This window comes from Gossypium hirsutum, chromosome A03, assembly GCF_007990345.1.
Source record: "Gossypium hirsutum isolate 1008001.06 chromosome A03, Gossypium_hirsutum_v2.1, whole genome shotgun sequence".
NCBI classification, from domain to species: domain Eukaryota; kingdom Viridiplantae; phylum Streptophyta; class Magnoliopsida; order Malvales; family Malvaceae; genus Gossypium; species Gossypium hirsutum.
Window position 1 is genome coordinate 25,642,295 of NC_053426.1, and position 13,800 is coordinate 25,656,094.

General features: G+C 32.0%; 1 protein-coding gene and 1 long non-coding RNA gene across 2 annotated transcripts; one reads left to right on the forward strand and one right to left on the reverse strand.

Moving 5' to 3' along the window:
* Nucleotides 1-5,463: 5,463 nt before the first annotated feature.
* On the reverse strand, nt 5,464-7,870 carry LOC107887055 (uncharacterized). Its single transcript, XR_001680980.2, has 4 exons — nt 7,720-7,870; nt 7,025-7,144; nt 6,509-6,581; nt 5,464-5,713 (listed from the first exon to the last, which is right to left on the reverse strand). It is a non-coding gene; the product is annotated as an uncharacterized lncRNA (long non-coding RNA).
* A 142-nt stretch (nt 7,871-8,012) lies between these two features.
* Nucleotides 8,013-11,480, forward strand: LOC107887054 (COP9 signalosome complex subunit 4). The gene is made up of 14 exons (XM_016811183.2): nt 8,013-8,258; nt 8,336-8,487; nt 8,862-8,965; nt 9,069-9,129; nt 9,281-9,373; nt 9,470-9,570; nt 9,817-9,925; nt 10,011-10,055; nt 10,191-10,259; nt 10,348-10,439; nt 10,521-10,563; nt 10,708-10,767; nt 10,937-10,996; nt 11,086-11,480. Exons 1-14 carry the CDS (start codon nt 8,129-8,131, stop codon nt 11,158-11,160), a joined length of 1,194 nt encoding a protein of 397 aa, XP_016666672.1. The 5' UTR covers nt 8,013-8,128; the 3' UTR covers nt 11,161-11,480.
* Nucleotides 11,481-13,800: the final 2,320 nt, after the last annotated feature.

Sequence of the window (13,800 nt, forward strand, 5' to 3'; positions counted from 1 at the left end):
TTGATGTATGATAAACATTTTTTACTAAGTTATTTTTAGTGAAAACACCTAAAAAGGACTTGTTTGTAAAAGGTGTAAAAATGAGTAGCAGAAATGTGAAATAAAGGAAAATGTGGGCTGATATGAGTTAGAATATGAATCGGCTAGGCTTGGGTAACCAAGAAAATGCATGCATTTCATTTACGAGCCTAGGGACTAAAGTGTAAATAGTGAAAAGTTAGGGGTAAAAAGGTAATTTACCAAAGTATGTGTTATGGGTCAATATGAGCAATGTATGTATTGAACAAGTTGAATTTGACATTATAGATCAAGAAAAACGTGATTCTAGTCTTGATCGGGGGAAAAATAAGGTTTACGAGGATTAATACAATTCAGAACTTTTCAAAATTAGTTCTCAATTGAAACTATGTGGAGAGAACATAACTGGTAAGGACTTGTTAGAGAAAACCTTTTTAACATTTCATGCCACTAATGTGCTCATGTAGCAGTAATATCATGAAAAAGGTTTAAAAAATAATCTAAATTGATTTCATGCATTTTAGTGGCTGAACAAAATAATGAGTTGTTGATGAAAAACCATGGAATTCGTCCCATTGGTACTGCACCACTCCCTGAAGTGAATGCTACAGTACACAATAAATATGGAAATGAAAAATATAAAGGTCGTGATCGTGGTCGTGATCGTGGACGTAGTTGGGGATGTGGTCGTGGACTACTAGTAACCGCTATCATGGTGTTCATAATAGTAAAATTTCTAACCATCAAAAAAAGAATAGCAATGAAAGACAAGAAAAATGTAGTCAAAATAATCCTTCAAATTTTATTGAGAATTAATGTTACCGATGTGGTATGAGGGGACATTGGGCACGTACCTATCATATGCTTGAACATTTAGTGAAACTTTTTTAAGTATCTATTAAAGGGAATAAAAATAATATTATGCACATACCTGTCGTACGACTGAACATTTAGTGAAACTTTATCAAACATCTATTAAAAGGGAAGAAAAATAATATTATGATAAATTTTATATCCAAAAATGATAAAATGGAGGCAAAAAAGGAAGATGATGTAATTCATGACTTTAATGACATAACTCACCTTGATATGACAGATTTCTTTGAGAATCATTAGAAAAGTTGGCAGTATTTTAGCATTTTATGTTGTTTTTAAGTCTGTTTTGTTTTCTTGCATATAGAATAAGTTGGTGTTTTTTTGGCATATTTATGTTATTTTAAATATGTTTATTTTCTTGATTAAAAAATATGTTTATTTATTTATTTTGCAAGTTATACATATTCAATAAATATTTGAAACGTTTCTAATATTATATTTATTTTTTTTATGAAAAATATGAATGATTAACAAAATTTTGTTGGATCCAAAATCAATAGAGACATATGTCCTACTGATAGTGCTACAACACATACGATACTCAAAGAGAAAAATATTTTTCTCATTTAACAATAAGTGATGCTTATATTAATACAATCCCGGGTAGTTTAAAATTTATTGAAGGCTCCGGAAGAGCAATTATATTATTACCTAAAGGTACAAAATTTGTCATTGATGATGCTTTATTTTCCACTAAGTCTTAAAGAAATTTATTGAGTTTTAAAGATATTCGTATTAATGGATATCATACTAAGACTATGAATGAGAAAAATATTGAACATTTATATATTACAAATGTTGAATGTGGAAAGAAATGTTTTGGAAAGACTACTTACTTTTTCATCAGGTTTATATTATATACATATTAGGGCAATTGAGACACATGTTACTACAAACTAGAAGTTTGTAGAACCATATACTTTTATTATTTGACATGACCGGTTAGGCTATCCTGGATCTATTATGATGCGAAAAATAATTGAGAATTCAATTGGACACCCATTAAAGAACTAGAAGATTCTTGAATTCAAAGATTTTTCTTGTGATGCTTGTTCTAAAGGTAAATTAATTATTAGACCATCACCAACTAAAGTTGGGAATGAATCTCCCGCATTTCTGGAACGTATTCAAGGTGATATATGAGGGCCTATTCATCCACCATGTGGACCATGTAGATGTTTTATGGTATTGATAGATGCATCTAGTAGATGGTCACATGTATGTTTATTAATGACTCGCAATCTGGCAGTTGTGAGACTATTTACTCAAATAATTCGATTAAGAGCACAATTTCCAGATTATGTAATAAAAACTATACATCTTGATAATGCTGGTGAGTTTACATCTCAAGCTTTCAATGATTATTGCATGTCAATTGGGGTAAAATTTGAACATCCAGTAGCTCATGTTCAGACACAAAACAATTTAGCTTAATCGTTTATCAAACGCCTCAAAATAATAGCTAGGCCATTGCTGAGAACAAAACTCCTTATTACAGCTCAGGGATATGCTATTTTGCATGCAGTAGCAATGATACACATTAGGCCAACAAGTTATAATAAATAATCCCCATTGAAATTGGCTTTTGGTCAGGAGCCAAATATTTCCCATCTTAGAATTTTTGGATGTGCAATATATGTTCTAATTGCTCTACCATAATGAAAAAAGATGGGTCCTCAGAGAAGGTTGGGAATATATGTTGGTTATGAGTCTCCTTCTATAATTAAGTATGTTGAACCATTAACTAGAGATTTATTTACTGTCCGATCTGTTGATTGTCACTTTAATGAAACAATATTCCCAACATTAGGGGAAGAGAAAATACAACTGATAAAAGAAATTAGATGGAATGGATCATCATTATCATAATTAGATCATTGTACAAGTCAATGTGAACAAGAAGTTTAAAGGATCATACATTTGCAAAACATCACCAATCAACTGCCAGATTCATTTACTGACCTAAAGAGAATTACAAAATCTCACATACCAACTGAAAATGCTCTAATACAAATTGATATCCCAATATGGAAAACTGTTAATGCAAAAGAAAGTAATCCATGCCTGAAGCATGGAAGATCGATTGGTGCCAAAGATAAAAATCCTCATAAAAGGAAATGAGCAAATACTCAAGGTGATTATATTATGAGACAAGTTACTAAAAAGAGGCCAAAGATATAACTAATCATAATCATAAAACCCCAGAAGGGATTTAGGTACCTGAAAATGATGATAATGAAGAAATCTCGATAAGTTATGTTACTTCGGGGAAAAGATGGAACCAGAAAAATATAGTTGTCCACAATAATTTTGCATATAATGTTGCTATTGAAATAGAAAAAGAAAATGATGATCCTGAGCCTAAATCTATTGATGAATGTAGAAATAGAAAATATTGACCAAAATGGAAAGATGCAATTCAAGCAAAAATAAATTCACTTTCTAAACGTGAGGTTTTTGGACCTATAGTCCAAACACCTAAAGGTGTAAAGCCGGTAGAATATAAATGGGTATTTGTGCAAAAACGAAATAAAAAAATAAAGTCGTAAGATATAAAGCACGACTTGTAGCATAAGGATTTTCGGAAAGGCCCGACATTGATTATGAAGAGACATATTCTCTTGTGGTGGATGCAATCACGTTTAGATATCTTATTAGTCTAGTAGTATGCGAAAAAATTGACATGCATGTAGTGGATGTTGTTACAGCCTATTTGTACGGCACACTTGATAGTGAAATTTATATGAAAATCCCTAAAGGATTTAAAATCCCAAAAGGATGTAGAGTTTCTCAAGAAAATTGTTTGATCAGATTAAATAAAAGTTTATATGGATTAAAACAATTTGGACATATGTGGTACAACCGTACTTAGTGATTACTTATTAAAAGAAGGTTACATAAACGATCCAATTTGTTCATGTGCCTTTATAAAAAGGTTTGGATCAAATTTTGTGATAATTTTTGTTTATGTTGATGATCGAAATATTATTGGAACTTCTGAAGAGCTCCAAAATACAATAAATTGTTTAAAGAAAGAATTTGAGATGAAAGATCTTGAAAAAACAAAGTTTTATCTTGGCTTACAGATCAAGCATTTAAAAGATGGAATTCATGTTCATTATTCAACTTATACAGAAAAGATATTAAAGAAATTTTACATGGATAAAACACACCCATTAAGTACTCCGATGGTTGTACGATCGTTAGATGTGAATAAAGATCAATTTCGTCCTTGCAAGGATGGTGAAGAGTTTCTTGATCCTGAAACACTATATTTTAGTGCCATAGGGGCATTGATGTATCTTGCAAACAACGCAAGACCTGATGTAACTTTCATTGTAAAATTGTTAGTAAGATTTATTTCTTCTCCAACACGTAGACATTGGAATGAAATTAAACATGTATTTAGATATCTCAAATGGACTATTGATATGGGGTTATTTTATTCAAATGATTCAAAATCCCTATTAGTTGGCTATGCTGATGCTGGATACTTATCAGATCCACATAAAGGTTGATCTCAAATAGGATATTTATTTACATGTGAGGATACTGCCATATCATGACGTTTAACAAAGCAAACATTAGTTGCTGCTTCTTTAAATTATACAGAAATAATTGCAATGCATGAGGCTAGTTGAGAGTGTATTTGGCTAAGGTTATTAACCCAACATATCCAGACGATATGTAATTTGCTTTTACAGAAAAAGATGTCAACTATCTTATACAAAGATAATGCAATATTTATAATTCAATTGCAGGATGATTGTATCAAATGTGACAGAACAAAAACGTATTTCACCAAAATTATTCTTCACCCATGATCTTGAGAAAAGAGGTGATATAAATGTTCAACAAATTTGTTCTAGTGAGAATTTAATAGATCTTTTTATTAAGGCATTACCAACTCCAACATTTGAAAGACTACAGAACGAAATATATTTCACCAAAATTATTCTTCACCTATGATCTTGAGAAAAGATGTGCTATAAATGTTCAACAAATTCGTTCTAGTGAGAATTTAGCAGATCTTTTTACTAAGGTATTGCCAACTTCAACATTTGAAAGACTACTACACAAGATTAGAATGCGTTGACTCAAAAAAGTAATGTAATGTTGCCATCAGGGAGAGTCTAAAAACAAGTTGTATTCTTTTACTTTAACCAAGATTTTGTAATCATCCCTTTTTATCAATAAAGTACATTCTCTATTGCTTTCATATTTTCTTTGTTCTTTATTCTCTTCATCTCTCTTTATTTTATAATAGTTTTTCTATTATAGGGCATAAGACGATCTTATATTTTACCTACAAGTTTTATATGATTTCATAAATATACAAGAACTTGAAACGGTAGAGTTAACAGAGTTTGATGCAAGTATGTAGTATATGTAAAATTGTCTTTTATATAAAAGATTATACTCCCTTCTTAAGTCCTATACTCATATTTACAAAGAAAAAAAAATACAAATAGCATGTGCCATGTGTAAACATTTCATCTCTTAACCACCAAGATGCAGTGATTAATTCCCTTGTAGAAAGAGAACAACATCAAAATATTGCTACACTACTTAAGAGGAACAAAAGTGCTTCTTGTTATATTTTTAAAAATTGTAGAAAAGTTTCAACAATAGTTACAACAGCGCCAATGTTTTAAAATTTTTGCAAGGAATAGCTTTGAATATAGTCCAACAATATATGTGAGACATGCTAAAAATGTTGTATGAAAAATCCACATATAAGCAAGATTTTCAGCCAAATAATTCAAAAGTATTTCACACTTCCATCACCATTGCCACCTCCCAACCCTAGGATAGATGCCTGAAATTTAGAGAAAAGAAATAATTATTACGCAAGAGCGGATCCACTACAATGGTCCAAGTTGAAGCCAAACTACCATTAAAATTACCTGCTGCACTGGCTATCAGGGAAATGCATAAGTGTCATTTATTTATTTTCAACAGGGACCAATTAAAAAGAACGGTTTAGTTTTGGCAAGCCCATATTAACAACATTGGCAACACAAATCCGACCTTCCACAGCATCATTAACTTAAAAAGCAATCATCAAATTTGCAAGATGCAGTTTGCAACCTAAAGTATGTTTCAAAACATCATTTGCAATCATTTAAGTCAATCAGCAAGGATGCAACATATGAAATCTTTTAGAAAGGGAGTCAAGAACAGAAAATTTGGTGACAACTCATTATTTATCAACAATCTTGATTTTGTAATTCTAATTTTTCAGGTCATATCAATCAGCTTCAACAATATGAAACAAGTTTATAAAACCACTCTTTTTTTATCCCCTATTTCCTTCTTTTGTTTATAAATGATTTCTAGAATAGCAAGACTAAAACAAAACGAAATTTAGTCATATTTGCCAGGACAATCCAAACAAGAACCAAATTCCCAAACCTAGAAAGAACTTAAATCCACATTTCAGTATATTCAAAAAAATAAAAAAAATCCACACTTCAGTGACAGCCAAAGGTACAAAAGGGTCAATATTTAACTATATTAGGATGATAAACCAAGTCCTAAACAAGAAAGTTTGTGTCTATCCAACCAAAATTATTTCAATGAAATGGAACCAGAGGACAAAGTAAGGATCTACCTCTTGTAAAACTCCGTTACGTATCGCGAGCTGTTGTAGAAGACGAACCACACCAACACAATAACCAGTGTGTCTTCCATGGTTTAGGAACTAACAATTGGGAATTATAGTGATACTTGGACTTAAAAACTAGTGTGGTGACAAAGAAGCTAATAGGAGCCGTTGACTATTTTAAATCACAGATACGAAAGCTGATTAAAATTCCAAAATCAAACATTATAAAATAAGACAACCAACCAACCAAATACTAAAATCGATGACACAGTCAATCAGATAATACCAGAAAATAGAAAACAACTCCTTAAATAACAAAATTAGCATAATTTTGCCATTGGATAGGCTTCCACAAAATGACCATTTTCCATTTTCATCATTTTGTTAGGTAAAAGAAGACTACTGATAAAAGTCATCGAAACAAAATATTAACAGCACTACAGTGTTCAAACCCTGAAAATTCTAAATGAGAACTTAAACAGATTAGGCATCTTCAGACAAAAAGTAAGTAAAAAAGGATACTGAAAAGGTAACGCTCCCACCAATCCAACATGTAGAGTCCAAAGGTGACATTGTAGAGATAGATCTTGCGTTGAACCCAATTCATATCTCTAACCCCTAAAAACAAATACAAATAGATGCCTGGAAAAATCATTGCAGACACAAACGATGATCAATTCAAAAATAATCCAATAAAATAAAAGAACACAAATTCATTGAAAATGACATTATAGTTATAAAATGTGCTATATACATTGCTAACATCATCGTAACTTATAATTCAATTTCGGTCAGCTGCAACTTCTTTTTCCTCAATACAACGGGGCCATGAACCACATATTCATACATGATTATCATAATGATGTGAGGAAACTCGATAGTCCAATATCCAAATCCTTCTTTTATATTATTTACTTGCGCTATAAAACAAACAAGAAAGAACAGCATTTTTTCAAGGAAACGAAGTGGAATAATGCCAAACCACAACAAACCACAACAAATTAAAATCAAGAGCAGGAAAACTGAAAATTGAACAATACTTGAGTTGTATCCACGGAGAAGGAGATTATGTCTTTGGATCAAATAAAAATATAAATTTAAATGCAAGGATTGAAGGAATTCTACGCTAATTTCATTAAGAAATAGCTTCAGATTTCTCGAACAACTTAGAAAAAAAGCAAAACAAAATCTTGAGGAGAAATGAATCAAAAGCTTACCTAACCAATGAATACGCCGCCGACGGTCACGAAAATTACGGTTCCGGTGATCGGATCGAGAGTACAGAGCTCCTTTGGGATTTGCTAAGCCACAGAGAGAAAAAGAAGAGTTTTTAGCCTTTGGGTCTTGCGGTCAAAGAAGACGGCATATACTTTTCTTTAACGATTAAATGACAGAAATGCCATTTAATTTGCCACGTGTCAGTTTTTAATTCGCTCATTTTGATTGCAACCAAAGAGTGGTCCGTACCGTAAACTCCCCGCTTTGATTCAGTGGCAGAAATTAGAAAGCAAAAAATAAACCACCATAAACAGTTAACCTCCGATTTCGTTAAAATCTCTCATTTCTTCTCTCTCTGGAAAAAGAAATTAGGGTTTCGAAAACTTTTGAAGCAGAGATCGAAAGCAAATGGAGAGTGCATTAGCAAACGCCTCGGAAATTATAGACCAGAGGCAGAAAATCGAGCAATACAAACACATTCTATCAACTGTTTTCTCATCCAACGACATCGTTCAAGCCAAGAAATTCATCGATCATAGTAATTGCTTTACCTTTGCTTGATTTAAAGTTATCTAAGGTTTTTTAGGTTTAATTATTTTATTTTATTCTTTTTAGTGTTATCGGACGATGTTCCACTGGTGGTATCAAGGCAGCTTTTACAAACTTTCGCTCAAGAATTAGGAAGGTTGGAGCCTGAGGCACAAAAGGAAATTGCTCATTATACCCTTGCTCAAATTCAGCCTCGTGTCGTTTCATTTGAAGAACAGGTTCCTTTTAATTTGACAGCTAGCTCTTTAGTGCAAGTTACCTGAGAATTTGGAGTTTTTTTTTTATTTTTTTTAATTTTAAAATACCACATTGTAAACTTTTTTCTATCGTCGAAAGAGTTTGATTGAAATATCACGATTTCATTAATTCTTCTTCTTCAAATTGTTACTGTTCTTATAGTTAAGTTTTTCTCGCGGCGTGACTTCAACTTTGGTCGAAGTTTGTATGCAAAACAAAGAATAGGGTTGTTTTTTCCTCCCCTTCCCTTTTTTTAAGTTTGGCGTTTTGATTTTCTTTGGATGAGGTGCTAATGGACTTATGAAATATGGATGATTGTTTAAATAAAGCTGCTTACTCTGTATGAGTTATATAGGTACTGATTATCCGAGAGAAACTTGCTGAGTTGTATGAGTCTGAGCAGCAGTGGTCAAAAGCAGCGCAGATGCTAAGTGGGATTGATTTAGATTCTGGAATGAGGTCCGAGAGTAAGATTGTCTTTAGTTTTTGTGATGAAGGTTGTTGAATATTTTCTTCTGTGTTCCTATTGATGAGCTTATCTGTTTTGTGATATGACTATCAGGGTTATTGATGATACATTCAGATTGTCAAAATGTGTCCAAATTGCCCGTCTCTATCTTGAGGTATTTCAATTTTTTGACTGAATGCTAGCATTACATAGGCAAGTTTGGATGCCTTAGATTTTCAAGGAGTAATTCAGTTATTTATTCTATTTCTTGCATGTAAAATCAATATTGAAAGGTGACCTCAAACCATTGCTTGAATATTTTACAGGATGATGATTCTGTTAATGCAGAAGCTTTTATTAATAAAGCTTCATTCTTGGTTAGCAACAGTCAGCATGAAGTTTTGATTTTACAATACAAGGTTTGGCACAGTTTTTAGGTCAATAACTGTAATTTAGAGCTGGAATTCCTGTTATTCTTTCATTTAATTTCTTTTTTCTTTTCCTCCGGTTTTCAGGTATGTTATGCAAGGATTTTGGATTTGAAGAGGAAGTTCTTGGAAGCAGCATTGCGATACTATGACATATCTCAAATTGAGAAGCGACAAATAGGAGACGAGTATGTAGTTACGCTATATTTGTTTATGTAAATGTTTTGCTTAAAGCTTTTATTAGCTGACATATACAAAAGCTAATTGATCTTGTTCTGCATCACTCTATACATGGTGTTTGCATTGATAAATGTTGTGTTTTGCATACCTTGTACAGCTATCAATATGCTTGTATCTGATTCCCGCTTTTAATTACTATCATGATATGTCTGAGGGCTTATGGTAAAAAAATTATCAATGTTCACCTATTACAGAACAATTGACGAGGATGCTCTGGAGCAAGCTCTATCTGCTGCTGTTACATGTACAATATTAGCTGGTGCAGGTCCTCAGCGTTCTCGTGTTCTTGCCACACTTTACAAAGTAAAGCTTTCTTCTGAATGTAACAGGAGTTCTTTTAAAAAAATTGTTTGATTCTAATCATGTTAATGATTTGTGCATGTTTCAGGATGAACGTTGCTCCAAGCTGAAGATTTATCCAATATTACAAAAGGTTCTCTCTTTTATATCTAGGCACACACACTCACATATATGCATTTCCTTATGCACTTGTCTTGCACATTGCTGTCTATATCTATTGCAGAACCTTAAAGTCCATCCTAATGGGGATTTTTATTGAAATTAACAGGTTTATTTGGAGAGAATATTAAGAAAACCTGAAATTGATGCATTTGCTGAAGAACTGAAACCACATCAGGTTATAAAAAGTTTGAACTAGCCTACGTATTGCATTTACAATAAAAGTAAATTTTTCCGTCTTTGATTAACCTTTTGTTGCCCAACAGAAAGCATTGCTTCCTGACAATTTTACTGTGCTGGACCGTGCCATGATAGAGCATAATCTTCTGAGTGCAAGCAAACTTTACACAAATATAAGGTTAGAAAAATAACACTATTGATTTTCATCTTTCTTATTTCTAGGTTTGGAATTTTTTAACAAAAGCTTTTGGTTTGTCAGTTTTGATGAGCTGGGTACTTTGCTGGGCATTCCTCCTCATAAGGTACCTTTCTAAAGTTACTACCTTATGATGTAGTTGTATAGCTTTTGGTTTTCTATTTTGTGGCCTTTTCTCTCTATGTATGAGGAAATACTTCCGTAAACTGTAGTTAAACAGCAAAGCTGATTGGCTGCTTTTTCTGTACAGGCAGAGAAAATAGCCTCAAGAATGATTTATGAGGATAGAATGAGGGGATCGATTGATCAGGTTTCAATATCTTGCCACATGATTTTGTTCAGCTACTGGTTTAATGGATTCAAAGATCAATTGATTTTTATGATTGTGTTTTCATGCTTCCCAAAGTAGAACTGAGTTCAAAGAATGTCTTTATCCGAGCTATCGCCTACATAAATAATTAAACAACCTTATGCATCAGGTGGAAGCGGTTATACATTTTGAAGATGATACAGAAGAGCTGCAACAATGGGACCAACAGGTAATGCAATCTCGAGCAGAGACTTAATTATGCCGATGAGCAACCCTCTTCAAGTGTTCTGAGATTTATATTGGCTTATGATTCTGCAGATTGTTGGTGTGTGTCAAGCTCTGAATGACATACTTGATAGCATGGCAAAGAAGGGCATGGCAGTTCCTGTGTAATCCGATGCATCTACTGAGAACAAAGAAACTCAGAAGAGGATCGACTTTAACCTTCTCCCATATGCGTAAAAGGAACATCATCGGTCACCTCTGGTTTTTACGATTTCAGTTACTGGGGTTTATTTTAGTAACTGCCATTTTGTCTTTTGGGCAGGCATGGGATTTTTGATGATCAATTAAGGGTCCTAATTAGTACTATTGTTAATCATTTCTTTTTCAGTTTGTTTGTTAAGAAAGTTGCCTTGTTGGCCAGTTATGACGCCGACATCGATTGCAGATTTGCCTGAAATATGTCTAATATCTTTAAGGGTTTCACTGAACTATCAACTTTGTTGTATTTTGTTGTTCAACTATTAATTTTTCCAATTTAATCACTAATATTTTTGAAATTAAATAATTTAATTACTTTTTTTTTGTTTGTTGTTTGACAAGTGACAGAAATGTTAACATGGGTTATTTATTTATTTATTAATTTAGTCATTTAATGTTTATACATTTTATTAATTTGATTTTATTTAACATCCCTTGAGCTTACTATTCGTCCAAAAAAATATTACATTCAAACATCAAAGTTAAAATTTTCAATTCACACTCATAATTTTAACTTTTTTTAAAGTCAAATACAATATTTTAAAACATTCCATTCTCTTTCTCTTCATTAAATAATAAATAAGAAAAAAAATCAAAATATATATCAAATAACAATTTCATATATTTCTACTTAAAATAAACATGAATACAAGATGATAACATGAATTTCTCACCTTGTTTCCTTAACTTTCTCTCACTAACTCAACAAACTTATAGTAGCGATGGAAGCTAAATTTCACTTAGAATTCATGAAAAGTAAAAAGGTTTTGAGCAGATTTTTGGTTGATTGGATGAAAAGGAGTAAATATTCTTTTTTTTTCCTCTTTGTTGCTGTGGGTTAGAGGAGTGTAGAAAGTTCTACATTTTTTTCTTTTTAAATTAATTTAACAAAAAAAAAATCTAAATGTTCCATATTAAATCTCTCATTTTCACTTAATCAAATGGTCCAAAATCATTCAAACTACACTTTTTTCCTTTTTCTTTTACTCTTAATATATCTTCTTGAGAAATATCTATTTTACCCTTTATAATACTTTATATTCACCTTTGAAACTTATGGTCACTTTTTGATATAATTACACTTTTAACTCTTGCACCTTTACTTCTTTACAATTAGTCTATACCTCAGTTTAATAAATTAAAACAAATCATTTCCAATGACTTTCTTCCATGTCCAACTACCTCTTCTAGTTCTTATTGATTAAATGCAATTCATTACCACTAAATATTTTCTCGGAATAGTAATATTTATGACATAAAAGTTTTATGGAAGTTATAGTTCTTCCACCTTTAAGAAATATTTTCTTTGAAATTTACTTGATTCAAACAACTGTGGATGTTGTTGTCTTCTCACTTCCTCACTTTCTCAAGTAATTTCTTCTATAGTGTGATGTCTCCGTAGCACTTTTACCAAATGAATCTTTTTATTCTTGAGCTTTTTAACCTCTTGAGCAAGTATCTTTACAGGTTCCTCATCGTAAGGTAAATCAGGCTGAATCTTAATTGCTTTAGATGTAATAACATGAGAAGAATTAAATTGATATCTCCTCAGCATCAAAATATGAAAGACATTATGAATTTTCTCTAGTTTTTGTGGTAAATCCAATCGATATGCCACTAGACCTACACGTTCAAATATTTCATATGGTCCAATGAACCTCGAACTTAACTTACCCTTCTTGCCAAACCAAAAAACTTTCTTCCATGGAAACACTTTCAAGAACACTTTGTCTCAACTTCACTTTTTCTTCAGTTTCTTTAATCAAATCTAGAACTACCAGTTCACTTTTGCTCAATTCTTTCTAGCATACAAGAGTTAATGCATTTCATACCGTACAATGCCTCATAAGGTGCCATCTTTATACTTGTTTGATAGCTATTATTGTAAGTAAATTCAACCAACGAAAGATATTTCTCCAAACATCCTTTGAACTCAATTGCACAACTTCTTAATATATCTTCCAACACCTATACGCATACAATACTAAGATTTAACATAAACTCATAGTCTACCCAATTCACAAAGTTATTAAGAAATTACATGTACCACTAGTTCGATTGTCCATCTATTTGAGGATGAAAATTAGAACTAAAATTCAATTTAGTACCCAAAGTGTCGTGCAACTTTCCCCAAAATCTAGATATAAATCTTGGGTCACTGTCTAAAATAATGGAGATATGCACACCATGAAGTCATATTATCTCACTAATATGCGACTCAAAATACTTCTCCAATGTAAAACTTGTTTGAACAGGTATAAAATGAGCCGACTTTGTTAATCTATCAACTATTACCCAAATGACTTTCTTTTTTCCTTAGTGGTAATCTAACCACAAAATCTATTGTCACTCATTCTCATTTTTACTCAGGTATTGTAATAGGCTACAACAATCCTGAGAGAACTTGATGCTCCGTTTTTTCTTGTTGACAAGTTAAGTATTTGGACACAAATTTTGCTATATTTCGGTTCATTCTATTCCACCAATAATAGTGCTTCAATTCAGGATACATTTTAGTACTCCCTGACTGCATTATATATGAACTACTAC

Coding starts and splice junctions, on each gene's coding strand:
- LOC107887054 (XM_016811183.2), top strand. CDS start 8,129: ATGGAGAGTGCATTAGCAAACGCCTCGGAAATTATAGACCAGAGGCAG. Junction 8,488..8,861: donor TCGTTTCATTTGAAGAACAG/GTTCCTTTTAAT, acceptor TGAGTTATATAG/GTACTGATTATCCGAGAGAA. Junction 9,571..9,816: donor AAGCGACAAATAGGAGACGA/GTATGTAGTTAC, acceptor CACCTATTACAG/AACAATTGACGAGGATGCTC.